The 15,324-nt window shown below is 31.3% G+C and overlaps 2 protein-coding genes across 2 annotated transcripts in view; both read left to right on the plus strand.

Moving 5' to 3' along the window:
* LOC126777373 (uncharacterized) overlaps positions 1-11,124 on the plus strand; it is a 48,419-nt gene extending 37,295 nt beyond the window's left edge. The window contains exons 3-7 of the mRNA XM_050500415.1: positions 4,343-4,510; positions 6,477-6,660; positions 7,777-8,013; positions 8,328-8,465; positions 8,906-11,124. Coding sequence (XP_050356372.1) covers positions 4,343-4,510; positions 6,477-6,660; positions 7,777-8,013; positions 8,328-8,465; positions 8,906-9,141 — 963 coding nt within the window. The 3' untranslated portion in view covers positions 9,142-11,124. The remainder of the gene's footprint in view (positions 1-4,342; positions 4,511-6,476; positions 6,661-7,776; positions 8,014-8,327; positions 8,466-8,905) is intronic.
* Positions 11,125-12,577: 1,453 nt separating this feature from the next.
* Positions 12,578-14,497, plus strand: LOC126777334 (zinc finger protein 93-like). Its single transcript, XM_050500333.1, has one exon. It carries the CDS (start codon positions 12,678-12,680, stop codon positions 14,130-14,132), a length of 1,455 nt encoding a protein of 484 aa, XP_050356290.1. The 5' UTR covers positions 12,578-12,677; the 3' UTR covers positions 14,133-14,497.
* Positions 14,498-15,324: the final 827 nt, after the last annotated feature.

Here is a 15,324-nt window from a genome sequence, read left to right on the forward strand (position 1 = left end):
ATTTCATAGTGCTATATTATGCACTATAAATAATTATTCTTATATAACACAAATCCACGTAAACACTTATTTCCATATTAATTTACTTCCAAAGTTCCAATTAAAACATTCGAAACGCCATTTTTTCACAAATCCGTAATACCATAGATTATTTTAGATCTTGACCAATGATATCATGTCAATTCAATGTTAAAGTTGTTTATTATCTGTCATTGGATTAGTCTATATGTAAGTACATATTATATGATAAGCATTAACAATCATTTAACGAAACAATGTTTGATAAATGTTAAATGAAGTTTCGTTTTTCTTTCAATTGAAGTTAAGTTCTTCAATCGGATAGTAATTAAGCAATTATGTTTCATGAAACTCGTAATATGAAACGCTTCATTGCTATGTAATTCAAGGCGCAGACGCAGGTTACATTATATTGCTTCTAAATTGTTGTGGATTATATCATATTTTTATCATGTTTTATTTTAAAAGTATTATTAAGTTGAAATTTCAAATTATAGGAATTAAAGGAATTATTTGATCGTTTGGCCCTCGCGGATTGGAAAATCCTAGTAATCTAATTAATTGAAAAAAATAACCTTATTCATTGATAAAAAGCGACCTTAAAAGTGAAAAATATTTCAAAATAATATTTTTATATGATAATTATAACTTTAAAAGGATACGCATCGAAATAGCGTATAACCGTAAAATAGTGTGTTTCTAATATTACAGGAGTGAGATTCGAAGACTTTTTACAGAATAGGTCAACAGATAATGAGTTCTGATAAATTATTACAATATCTTAAATCCATTATGATGATGTTGTCTTTCTCATCGACATCGGCCATGGCGGTCAGTGTCGAGGAAAACCAGACAACTGCTCGGGACATATTATAGTGCTCATTCGTGTGCAAAAACACAAGTGCATTCTTTATTCACACTCTCTCATACTTGTTTAGATTTGGCGGCAATTCTAACACAGCCGTAGAGACTTTACGTGCTTTCTGAGGCATGGGAATATTAGCACTGATAACTTCCAGACTTCGGGTTGCTACAGAATTTATAGACCTTAAAATACAATTAGGTATTTTTTATTACCGTGGTATGAACCAGGATTCGGCCTTATAAAAAGCAACTATATCAAAGGTAAAGTCAAAATATAGGAACTTAGGCTCTCACAAGCACTTTTGAAAAAAAAAACTTTTGATTCGTCATTTTACAATTTTAGTTTTAATATAAAACCATCTTTGGGTCGAAATGTATATTCGAGAAGAACCGGCGAAAACCCAGTAGTTACTGTTTTTAACAATCAAAAAAATGTAATAATCATGTACAATTTTATTTATATATCCTGTACAGTATAATAGACCTTATTTATTTTAAAAAAAGTCTGTAAATGTAAAATGGTCTGATCAATTAATCATTCAGTGAGATCCAACGTTTAACATAAGTACAAGCGGAGTATTTTTCTTTTGAAATTATAATAACTGTCTTTAATAAGGTGGAATAGGCTGGACACTAAAGAAGAACAATGACCTGGTTTTATTCAAACATGAATGATTATAATGTCGCCAGAATGTTTCCTTATTCGTCATGGAAAATAGAATGGAAATTGAACAAGCTGTATAATGTCAAAAGTAAGGAATAGGCTGGACACTAAAGAAGAACGATGACCTGGTTTTATTCAAACGAATGATTATAATGTCGCCAGAATGTTTCCTTATTCGTCATGGAAAATAGAATGGAAATTGAACAAGCTGTATAATGTCAAAAGTAATTTAATTCCCTAACTAAATAATATTATTTGTGTTCTAGACACTACAACGTCATGTGAATTATCGTTGTTAATATCTTTACAATGCTAGGTATATTGACCGAACAACCGTTAACCGTAACAGCCTGTGAATGTCCCTCTGCCAAAGGCCTCCTCTCCCTTTTTTGAGGAGATGATTTGGAGCTTATTCGAACACGCTGGTCCAGTGTGGGTTGGTGGCAGAGTTTTAGTGAAATTAGACACATGCAGGTTTCCTCACGATGTTTTCCTTCACCGTAAAGCACGAGATGAATTATAATCACAAATTAAGCACATGAAAATTCAGTGGTGCTTGCCCGGGTTTGTACCCACGATCATCGGTTAAGATTCACGCGTTCTTACCACTGGGCATCTCGGCTTAATCGAACAAATACATCTATAATTAGTATTCACAACTACGACTTCTAAGAGAAGCGTCGATTAATATTAAATTGTTCAAGTTATTAACAATCAATTTGTATTTATAATAGAGAAATCAACGTATCTTTGAATACTTAATACTAATACCATTAAATCCAATTTTATATGTTAGTAAATTAAATATTTCAGATGGTTTTATAATTAATAAAAACATAAGAGCTTTTTTTACTCATTACACAGTACACGTGACAGAAGGAAGATTTACTTTAGACCTACTGGATGGTAGGACTTTGTGCAAGCCTGTCTTGTTGAGTACCAGCCACTCAGTAGGTATTCTTTCGGCAATCAGCAATACTTACTATTGTTGTGTAATTACAGGCACAACGGAACATCAAATCTTAGTTCCCAAGATGTGAAGTGCCCTATTAAAGTTATAACGGGTAATACGGTGTTTTAACAGCACCAATTGCCAGCTCACTACTTGCACCAATCCGCTCTACAGTTTTATAGAAAGAAACGTTAAAATTAGAAACATTTCTCTTAAACTTTAATTATATACATTTTGTACTTAATTTTTGGGACTTTCTGTGCATCAATATTCTACACTTACATTACAAAAAGTAAGTTGTTAATTATAAAAAAAAAGGTTTACTGTACGCTCCTTGAACACACTATCCTACTTTGAATGGACTTAGTGAATACATTGGTATTGGTTGGCCTTTTACAATGTTAATATTTATAAATTCTTTGCATCAAACTGTCTATCTATCGTTATTTATGGTAAAGTATTTATGAATATAAAAATCCCCAGTGTATTTTATTGTCCTTTAAAAACTTATTACACGTAAATCATCTTGGAGACGTTTCTTCGTTTGTAGTAGTATAATACACACACAGTGACTAAAACTGATATAAACCAGTTTGCGTTAGCTACCACGGGCCTTGAACTCAAGTAATTTTAGAATTGTCAGTCCATTTTGCTTATTATTCTTTTCTTACTTTCTTTGAATTAATTTCTATACAAAAAATAATATAGGGGATAGTGAAAACTTGCTTCGCTAACAAAATAACACAATTAATATGATTGCTATAATAATATTAGCTGAGGAAAAATGTTATACCATAACTGTGAGAAAGAAAAAAAAGAAATGGAGAATGTTTGTCTACACGCTAATGAAGAGGAAAAGAAATTTCAGGGTAAAGACGAGGCTTTAGATACAAAATCGAATTATCATTAACATAAATGATTTATCGGATAAAAATAAGGATGATAAAATGTCTGGAGTTAATGAAATTCATAATGAAAATTTTCGTTTAATATATATACAATGAAGTTATTAAAAAGATGTATTTGTTGCTTAAAGTTCACTACTACAAACAAAACCGTCGTCGTTTCCAAACTGATTTGACTGTACTTAATTTTAATACATTTTTTGTGAAGACAATATATTCGCGACAATTTTTTTTTAAAGATCATATATATGAAAATATTCGTAAATAAGTGTTTTGTTTTTCATTCTTGTAATTATAATTATTGACATTTAAATCTGCGCCTCGATTTTAACTACTTATTATTTAAAAAATATACCTCGTTGAAACCTACAACAATATTTGCGATTAAATTACACCACCTTGAACTTATATAAAATTATTCATACTCAGTGAACGTCATTATGTACCATTATGTAGTAATTAAGACTAAATTGTATTCGGTTTATATAAATATATATAAGAAAAGGCAATGTCCTGTCCTAGACTTGAAGATGGTGAGGTGGCTGCGTCGATGATGATGACGACGACTGTGTATATATAATATATGTTTGACTGCCTCGTTGGCCTAGTGGCTACACGTAAGGCCCGGAGGTCCTGGGTTCAAATCCCAGGTAGGGCCAATAAAAAGTTATTGAGATTTTCTGTAGAAAATTCTCAGTTGCAGCTCGGAGTCTGGAGGTTGCAAGTGTGTACACTCGGTTCAGATTTATGTAAAAAAACAAGATAACAACAACAGACACTTGAAAATATGACAGGAAACGACAATTATATCTCAAAATTAATTTTAATATATTCATATAAAACGATTATTTTTTAAATAACAGTTTCAAGTAAACAAATTCAATTTTTAGTTTCTTATGTATTAAGTATGTTGTATAATGTTTTTATTAATTGTTACAGGAATCGCTGTCAGAATGGGAACGTGGAGTGGGTGATGTTGAGGCGCCGGCGCCGGTTGCGGGTGCGCAAGGGCGCAAATGGAGCATGCGGAGTGCGCATGCGCAGGACACAGCCACTGACGAGACCTCGCATGTCACTAACTCCACTGATTCGTGTAAACTTCTCGTGGTAAGTACCTGACAGTAGATGAAATATTTAACAGTTTTTAAAAATTTTAAAATCTCATAAAAATAACCTTTACTACGCAATTGGTTTTGTTAATAAGTAACATCACAGGTATAACACCAATAAAGTATGATGTCAATGCAAATTTTCTATGCTCCACAACTCAAGTGTTACATAATGCTATTTGTTTTAAAATCGCTAAATAAACCAAAATAGCGTCTGGTTTCGTCAGTGTCAAAAATATCGAAGCGTGAAATACATATTGCATGTATTGTTAAAACAACAAACACATCTCAAAATAAAGATTTAATACCGTGTAAATAAGAATTACGTAATCTGAATAACGTATGAGTGACGTATATTCATGTTTTTTTTAATATGTGATACATATTTTAGACAGGCACAAATTATATTATAGAGAGATGAATTCTACATAGATCAAGTTCTGCTTCACATAGATGAATATATCCACTGAAAGCAGTAGAGCAATATACTTCAAATCTAGTTCTAAATAGGAGTATTTTATATAAGCTTTGTGAGAATTTTCTAGATTTCAAATCTAGTTCTAAATAGGAGTATTTTATATAAGCTTTGTGAGAATTTTCTAGATTTCAAATGTCATTTCAAAGAACGTAAAGTATAGAAATAAAATATTATTACGAATTATAATATCAACAATATGAAGCAGTTCCAATCCAGTCATGACTGGGTATCGTGTGAAAGGTTCTATAGATATATATTAAAAAAAGCAAACATTCAATTGTGGTACACAAATGTATGCCGTACCCGCATACATATTATTTTATTACGAAGTATCTTCAATCCGTTGTTTGAGTACTTTTCATAATTCATATAATCATTAACATTTGCAATACAAAATAAAAACTGATCCATTAGCTTCTGCGGCGATGCTTAAACAACCAGACATCTTATAGTTTTATAATTAACTATAATTTTAAAACACCAATTTTTTTTTTAATCATGGACCCCTATGTAAAACAACGTTGTACAGAGGAATGGAAAATTTACATATCAGACTCGAATAATATCTATCAACGTAGCAATGAATTGATACATTGAAGCAGGCAACTGTTTCGTGACTAATTGAGTTTCATGAACACCGGGGTTAATTGGTGTTAACACGACTGTACTCGAGGCGTCTAGATCCTTCGATGCAATAACAAAATCAATATTACGAAATAAGGAACGTGTAAGAAAAACGGTATAATTATATATATCTCGTCTATGTCTGTTTGGAAACTGGTTCGGTTTCATTATAAATTTTTATCGCTTCGCTTTAAATTTTAAGGCAAAATAAAATTGTAAGAGAACCTTTAAAAAAATTATGCCACAAATACAACTTTTTGGAAGTTTGAAAATGGCCAGAATTTTTAGTGTAAATAGTTACCTTGCTAATTCGACTATTACCTTAAACTGTGTGGTAATTTAATGACGTCATTGCAGCTCATAAATAAGTTTTTATTACCACGGAAAATTATGTAAATTGATTATTTAAGCCCATTAAAATATCACCTTCAAGATCTCATGATTGTTTGTTACTTATCTTTGCAAACCAACCTTTTAAACTAGTTTTTATGTTTTCAACGCAATATTTTAAGCTTGTAGTTATTTTCGCATTATTACAAAAACATTCCAGAACGTTCGATCGATTTTTTAGTAAATATAATTCCGAAAATGTCTCACTGCAGGGCAAAAAATTCTTAATCTACCTCGATACGTTGGTAAGTCAGAATTATCAAACTCGAAATTTATTATTCTTAATTCAAACCCGCTTGAAAAAGAAAAAAAATGTACTTCGTTAAGTTTGTCTGACGTGATAGATAAATACTAATTAAATATTTATAAATTCGTCAGTGTTTGCCTTGATGTAAACTTAGGATCTTCGGTTAAAATCATTAGCTTCCTTTTTGCATATTTTATCTCTAAGAGGTATAATTTCAATTTACAGTACATTGGTGAATCGAAGACTCCGATATGGCGATTATCATTGTGTGGCGGGAACGCAGCAGCGGTGGCAGCGAAAGCTGGTACCAAGCTGTTACCACCAAAGATCCGCATAGCTTGGAACCCGCCCTCCACACTTTACCATCATACAGAGAAACTGCGACTAGTGGTCACGGCCGTTAATAGTGGTAAGACTAATAATTTTATTCTCATAATGGTGTGCACTATTATAGTTAGTAGGTTATTTGTTTTAGAATGGAATATAGCGATATTCTTGTTTGGAAAAGGATAAACCTTATCCTCGTAAAACAATAACTGTGACTAACAAAGTACGGCCACTCCTGATATTTATTAAAAACATATGATTTAAGCATGAAACCGAGATGGCCCAGTGGTAAGAACGCGTGATTCTTAACCGATGATTGTGGGTTCAAACCCGGGCAAGCACCACTGAATTTTCATGTGCTTAATTTGTGATTATAATTCATCTTGTGCTATACGGAGCAGGAAAACATCGCGAGGAAACCTGCATGTGTCTAATTTCACTGAAATTATGCCGCATGTGTATTCCACCAACCCACATTGGAGCAGCGTGGTGGAATAGGCCCCATACCTTCTCCTCAAAAAGGGAGAGGAGGCCTTAGTGGGACATTTACAGGCTTTTACTGTTACTGTATATGATTTAAATATTCAATAGTTCTTTACTGATGACTGATTACTGCGGTCACGGTAACAACAAACCTGGTATCGATGTAATGTTTTTATAGGAAGAAAGAAACGCCCAGATAGCTATCAGGTATCTGGTTATGTGTGAACCGTTATGAAGTTTAACAAAACAAATGCTTGTACATTAACCAGACAAATTCAAGTATTGTGTGTGATATTTCGTTACACAATTTTAAGCTGGTCCGAAATAAGACACAGTTGTTTAATATATAATATTCTTATATATAATGTAATGTTAATACACAATATAATGTTTTTTATTCTCCGATATAATCTTAATACCAAAATAATTAATTTCTTTGTTCCTCCATTCTTTTTTTAAAAACCGCTACCATGACAGTTGTCTCTCTTCCATAATGACAGTTAATGGCCAGATGTAATTTTATTATAAGTCATATCCAACCGATCGACATAGGCAATCAAGTGCTAACACAATAGACAGAAAATTGTATTATGAAAATTAAAGATGTCAACATTGTTTTTATCAATTTCATCATCACCATCTTTTACAGCAATGAGTGAAGTGATTAAGTTATCGTTTATTTGAGCAGTCTTTAGATTATGTAATTCTTTACCAGGTTCTGTTTGCAACAATGAATCTCAATTTATATGCGGCGGGACCGGCTTGTGTATATCATCCTACCTGGTCTGCGATGGCGTCCGCCATTGCCCAGGAGGTGAAGATGAAGATTCCAGCGCCTGCTCCCATCGTCGCGACTCTCCACTCTTGGAGATGCTGAGGAGATTTGCGGCAAGGAACCAGGAGCTGCTGGGACTGGACCAGCCGGATGGCGTGACCAAACCTTCGGTCATAAGTAAGTATTTTTATTAATACTTTATTGATTTATTTCATGTCCTTCACCCAAAAGTTGTCTGGAAGAGATCGTTCTTTTAGCAAAAGACCGCCTTTTGTACAAAATAGTTTTCATTTTTTTTTATTATGTGCTTATGTTTAAAATGGTTCTGTAACACTTTTGGTGTACAATAAAGCATATTCTATTCTATTCTAAGTAATACTTGGAATTTAAATAGATTCAAATTAAAAAAAATGCAAATAGATACACAAATGCAAGTTTCATATGCGTTTACATAATATGTTAGTATAAAGTCAATCATTTTTAATTTCCAGTGAAGATAACCGAGGGCGAACAGAAACAAAATGCGTTCATGGAGTTCGCAGCTGCGTTGAAGCCATATGGTCCTTGGAGCTACCTCGTCGTGGGAATGCTGGTCTGCGCTACCATACTCATGTTCTGTCTGGCTTGGGGTGAGTTTACCTTCACACACGATTTTTATAAAATAGGTAGGAGGATGGGCAAATGGGCCACCTGGTGATAAATATTCACGATCTGGGCGATCGTGACATTAGTTATGTAAGAAATATTAGATATTCCTTCCATAGTCGACGCGCAACCTACCTTGGAAACTAAGATGTTATGTCCCTTGTGCCTGTAGTTACACTGGCTCACTCACCCTTCAAACCGGGACACAGCAATACTAAGTATTTCTGCTTGGCAGTAGACTTTCTTAAAATTGCTCTAAAAGCTTTATACATATATAATAATTAGTACCTATAATTGGATTATATAAGCTATATGGCGCTCCTTAATGATCAATTATTACTTATATAACCTAACAAAGTTAGTTAATTTTTGAAATCGCAATACAGCTTGAAGTATAAAATTAAAGATATTTTTTCTCTTTCAGAATGCTGTTGCAAACGATCTAAGCCATCAGACACGCCAATCATACCTGCATCTTGTATTGATCTCTCTCCTACTGTCACAGTTACCGCTGCTTCGCAACAACTCTTCGATACATCGATACCTCCTTCGCCCCCGGAGTACGAACCCCCACCATCTTACTCCTCGCTTTTTCCCAGAGCTTACAAATCCTCTCCCTCCCCTGTCCCCCACTGCTCCCACCAGGAGCCTCCAGACTGATAGATTAATCAATAGTCGATTACAAAATGGGTGTTGCGAACTATAGCCAAATCATAGAGAACTGTTAATCTAGTATAAGTTTATGTAGTCTGTAAATGTAATTCGAAAAACCAAGTAAAACCAATACACGTACGCGTGATATCGTAAGGGAGGAATTCAATTTGAACATAATGGTGATACAATTAGACTTTCTTCCAGAGACAATTTCACAAGATATAAATGTCTTATATTTAAGTCTTGACCTTTTTGGACGAGTTCCATTAAATCTAACTAATGGTACGTGACATGAGTAGCGGCCAAATTTTTAAATTTTTGGTCAATTATCTTCATGTATCTTTAATAATTTCCATTATTTTTTTTTATTCCCAAATGTTTAATTTCTATAACATTAACAGATATTAGATCATTCAAATCTCATTTTTTAGTTTCTCTTATTCTGGGTTCTTCTAGGAAGTTACAACGTAAAATTCGAAAATGTTTAAATTCTATTGATTACGCGGATAATTTTAAAATAACTGTCTAATTAATACAATAATAATATTTAAATAAAATCACGTAATACATAAAAGGATTGTGCTTTCATATGTAAATATTTTTTGTCTGTGACAATTTTGACATAAAAGTTACGTTGACAATAATATAAGAAATTCAATTTGAAATATCATCAGTGTTACCTGACTGTAGTAGTACCGAACGATAATAAATTATCGTACAATTACAATCATTTATTATTAACACGCAATCATACAATTGCGTAGTAACAATTGTAGTACATTGTTTATTTGGATATTATTATTCCATTGTATACATTAAGAAATCACAGATATAGTAAATTTGGAATAGTATTTCAATTTCATAGACATTTATTTTTTTATGTAGAAACTTTTTTCAACACGACAAGAAAAATCATACATTATAAGAATATCCTAATTCAGCAGTCAAACCATTGAGATTGTTAACACTGACATAAAGATGTATATATTTGTAAATATATTTCCATACATGAGATAGATACATAAATAAATGTTTCAGTATGTCATTGTATATATTGCATGAATGGCATAGTTTAAGTACAATGTTTGTTTATTATACTTGGGACCAAGTTTATTATTTTATATAACAGTATTTTTAATTAATGTTCCTTACAGGAAGTGTTTGTTAGTATAGTGCACAGCTTTATAGTGACTGATAGCGGTTTAGGAGTTATGTGTGTACACCTATTATGTAATATGTCAGTGTTTGTTCTTCAGTCTCAATAGGAAAAAATATGTTTAAATTAATTGAAAATTATTCCAAATTTAATTGTGAAGGTAGTAATTGTTATAGTGATACTAAATAACACAAACAAATAATTATAATATTTTACAAATAATTAAAAAGCTGAATCAGTTTTGTTTGTAAATGCAAGACTTTTGTATTAGCTATCTATTTTTCAACTCTAATGCCTGCGCTTACAAATAATAGAATTTTTCGTCTTTAAAGACATATCAGTATAAGTGTGCTTTTAACTGATGTTACCTCTTTAAAGAGATATTTGACTGCATTTTACAGTAAATAATTAGATTATGTATATATTATTTACTTAATGATTTTTAATTGTAATGTTTAAGTCATATACAACATTATAATTTATTATGAAAAAAACGTATCAAAGAAAAAAAAATGAAATAAAAAAGTTTTTAATGTTTCTTTCCTTTTCTTTATATATAAATATTATTTTTAAATATTATATTGGTTTCAAAATTACATATCTAGAAATAAGGCTTTGTCTACATTTATTAAATCTTTTATGATTAAACTAGTCTTATTAGAATCTGTTTTATTTTCTAGATAATCATTTTAATATTCCAGCACTAGGATATTGGGTAACGATTATTATTATTCTTAAGATTATCGTTTGTAAAAATATTCAGAACCTAATTAATGTGTACCTAAGCATTGTAAAGTGAAAGTGATATATATTGTAAGTAAAATATATGGTAAAAATATGATAAATACATATTTATTTTTAAAATCTTTGTTTTATTGTAGATGATTATTGGAATAATAAATAAATTAAATAGTTAACATATATGCAACACAAAATTTCTTGAGTTATTAAATGTCTCGTGAATGCGATAATGCAGATTCCTACTAGATTATAAATTAATGTTTTTAAATATCCATAACAGCAAGTATGCACATTTTTATTTGCTTTATCTCGTTATTTTGGGGGTGGAGAATTTGTTTTTTATAAAGTTTTTCACAAGTAAAAGAGCTGGGCTAAATTTAAAGACGGCAAGCCAGACGCCATCCCTCCTTGAGAATGCTTTTGCTGGTGACATCCGCCAGGTCAAACGGATAACCAAAAACTCTTGCCGGTTGGCGTGGTTGGTAGATACATTTCACGACGAAGGTTGTGGGTTCGATTCCTACCCAGGACAGACATTTGTGTGCATGAACATATCTGTTAGTCCTGAGTCTGGGCGTAATTATCTATATAAGTATGTATTTACAAAAGAAAAGTAGTATATGTAGTATATCAGTTGTTTGGTTTCCATAGTACAAGCTCTGCTTAGCTTGGGATCAGATGGCCGTGTGTGAATAATGTCCCAGGACATTATTAAAACCAAAAACTATATGTGGCGATCTTGTTATTAAATAAGCATGACTGCATAACACAAGCTGTTCCCAATCGACTCATATTTATGTAACTTTTATTTACGACACCCACCCAATAAATAGTTAAGCAACAATATATAGATTGCTGTTAATTTTCTAAATCAGATAAATACTTCCAACTTTCTTAACTTATAAAACGTCTTAGATATTTGAAAAGTGACCAACACAATTTTCTTATAATAATGTTTTAAAATGTTTTTGAAATTTACCGTGATGCTATTGTAGCGCCGGCCTAATTCAACGCATATCGGCGGACACTTTTTCGTATACAGTAATAGTCTTATTTACCTCTACCATCCATAGTTTTAACTCTGAAGTGTAGAGGTAAGAGTAAGTATCTTTATGTATAAAATGTCTCTTAAAACGAATGAAATTATGATGGCATTGTAATATAAATCCCAAGTAATAAACGCGTAATTATAATTTCAGGTACTTAATACCCTCTAGCTACAGTACCGCCATTCTGGCAATTAATGGAACTCTCATTTCATATTTTTCGGCAAAGAGTATACAAACACTACATTTTGCATTTTGGTAGACACTTTTTCGGGTGAAGATCCATATGAGATAATTCTCTTTATTTCGACACACCATAGTCTTTCGACTTTGACGACTAAAAATCTTTCCTTGTATACAGCTACACCGTCGTACGTAACGTACTGGATATGACGATATATGTACTCTGTGCAGTATACACTTTATAACGTCAAAATCAAAATACAATATTGTTCATGATTATTAATGTCATAAGTCATAACATTGTTAAATTTCAGAAATTAATTTCAGATTGTAATGAAAACAAATAATTAATATATACAGTTACATATTATTTTTCATGTATATCTTACTCATTGATTATAAATAACAATGAAAATATGAATAGCAAAAGATCAGTTTGTCGTGTGTGTTTAAAATCAGAACAAAACAAATACATATCATTGTATAAAAAATACAAACATTACTTGTTATTTGAATATATAAACGCCCTAACTACTATTGAAATCAAACACCGAGATGGTTTTCCTGATAAAATATGTGAATCTTGCTTTGAACAACTACAAACTGCAATAAGTTTTAAAGAAAAATGTGAATTGTCCAATATTGCCTTACAAAACTATAATTTTAAAGACGAGATACATACTGACAGCGGTAATAATGTAAAAATAAAGATAGAAGAATATAAAGAAAGTGAAGTTAAATTGGAGAAGGATAATAGTGAGGAATATTTAAATTATGATGATTTAAGTGTAGACAGTGCTGACAAACCACTCACAATCATTTTAGAAACTTATGATGTACCTAAGATTAAATCAGTAGAACAGAATTTCGAATGTGATGACTGTGGGGACATATTTAGATCCAAATGCAAGTTAAGAGTTCACTGGAAAAAGGTTCATATGCCTAAAAGCTTAATATGCGAAGATTGTAAAAGAACATTTAAGAGTTACAAAGCTCTAAACATGCATAAGAAAAAAAAGACTAAAAGCTGCATAGTTGCTACTGATAGCAATGTATCTATAGAGGGAATTGGTAAGACGAGAGTATTCGTTTGTAAAGAATGTAATTACAAGACATCGAGGATCAAAGATATGTCATCACATCTGGTCACACACAGCGGTGAGAGACCATTTCAATGTAATCTTTGTCCAAATACATATACCCAATACAGTTCTCTTCAAGGACACAAGGAAGGAGCACACCAGAACTATTTAGTTGAAATTACCTGCCATTTTTGTGGTAAATATGTTAGGGGACGTCGAAATGTATATAGACATCTCAAAAGTCACACGGAACAAAAGGTTTCTTGTACGATATGTAAGAAAGTTATGAATAAATTGAGTTATCACACTCATATGAAAAGACATAGCGGTGTTAAGTCGTATACATGTGAGAAGTGTGCATCAACATTTTACACCAGTGCCGAGTTGTGCAATCATAAGCGGTGGGTTCATAACAAGAAAGAGAATTATTTCAAATGTGATTTATGCGATTATAAATGTGCAAAAGCGTATAATGTTAAACAACATCAAAGTAAACATACAGACAAAAATTTTCCTTGTACATTTTGTGGTCGGTTTTATCTCAGTCCTGATAAATTAGCGTCTCACGAAAGATCACATTATGATGAAAAGAAATACTCATGTCCTCAGTGTCATTTGAAATTCTTCAATCGTGACTCCGTTAGGAAGCATATGAAGTTGAAGCATTCATTGACTATCATCACAGAACAGAAGTCCGTAACAGTTGAAGTTAAGAAAGAGAATGAGATCCTTTCACAGACTCAAAATGATGACCTAATCATTGAAATTGACGCAAAACCCTTTGATTAATATTGTAATTAATCATAATATTTTCATTAATCAATTCTAGTCATTCATAAAACTTCGTAAAATATTAAATTTGTAACATATTTCATCATAATAAGTGTTATATGTGTGTGTACTTTTTTAATGGAGGTAGATAAAAAAAGATAGAAAATTAAAGAGTGATTACTATGAATGTTTCCAATTATGGTATACATACTACATACATACTATCCCATAAGGAATTTTATATAAATATATTTAAACAATTTTAATTATTCCAGTATTAATTTGTTACTAAGTTTTGATAAAATATTGTAAATATTATAATTATATATTTTACTGAAAATATTATTACTAGTATAACATAGTATTCATAAATGATAATAAACAATGAAACCCATATGTTATTACATAAGCCAAGAAAATAATGAAAGACATAAAAATATTTATTTCTTCAAAATACATTAAAAACTTAAATATTCGTTCATTATTTAAGTATAGTTAAAGTTATAGTATCTTGTGAATACTACATTATTTTATTATTTTTATAAATTTTATTTGAGCTGTAAAATCTTGTGCCATTGCCATGGATATATAAGACTATTTTTATTTCCTTGTTAAATGTTACAGTGATGGGTTGATAAAAAAAATGAAAGTGATTAATTTCACAATAATTTATTTCATTAATAAATTGTCACCGTTTGACATTTGTACTGAAACTGGGTGTGTGAAGGATAAATATGTTACGTCAATTTTCGCAACTATTCTATAATTTTGTTAAGTCTTAGTGATTCGTTTTGGAAACAAAAAGTGAAACATTACATACTCTTTAATATTATTGTATTTAAAAATTATTTTATTTTTTATTCATGGTTCATATGACCTCAAAAAACAGTAATTTAAAAAAAAAGAAGAAATTGTCATAGTTCTGGTACTGGCCAATTTTATCAATAGAATACTGATAAAGTTACGTGATGTATTTGTCTATGTTAATTTAATTAATGATAATAATATATAATTAGTAAGATATTTGTGCGAAGCAAAAATATTACGACTAAGCACATAAGATTGTATATAATATGTTGCCGTTATTGAAAATTCCATATTAAATGTGAGGCATGGACTTTGCAAGCTGACGCCCAGAAACGTCTAGAAGCTTTTGAAATGTGGTATTATCGAAGAATGCTCCGTATTAGCTGGACACAAAGTTTCGAAC

The sequence above is a fragment of the Nymphalis io genome, chromosome 2 (assembly GCF_905147045.1).
Source record: "Nymphalis io chromosome 2, ilAglIoxx1.1, whole genome shotgun sequence".
Taxonomy (NCBI): domain Eukaryota; kingdom Metazoa; phylum Arthropoda; class Insecta; order Lepidoptera; family Nymphalidae; genus Nymphalis; species Nymphalis io.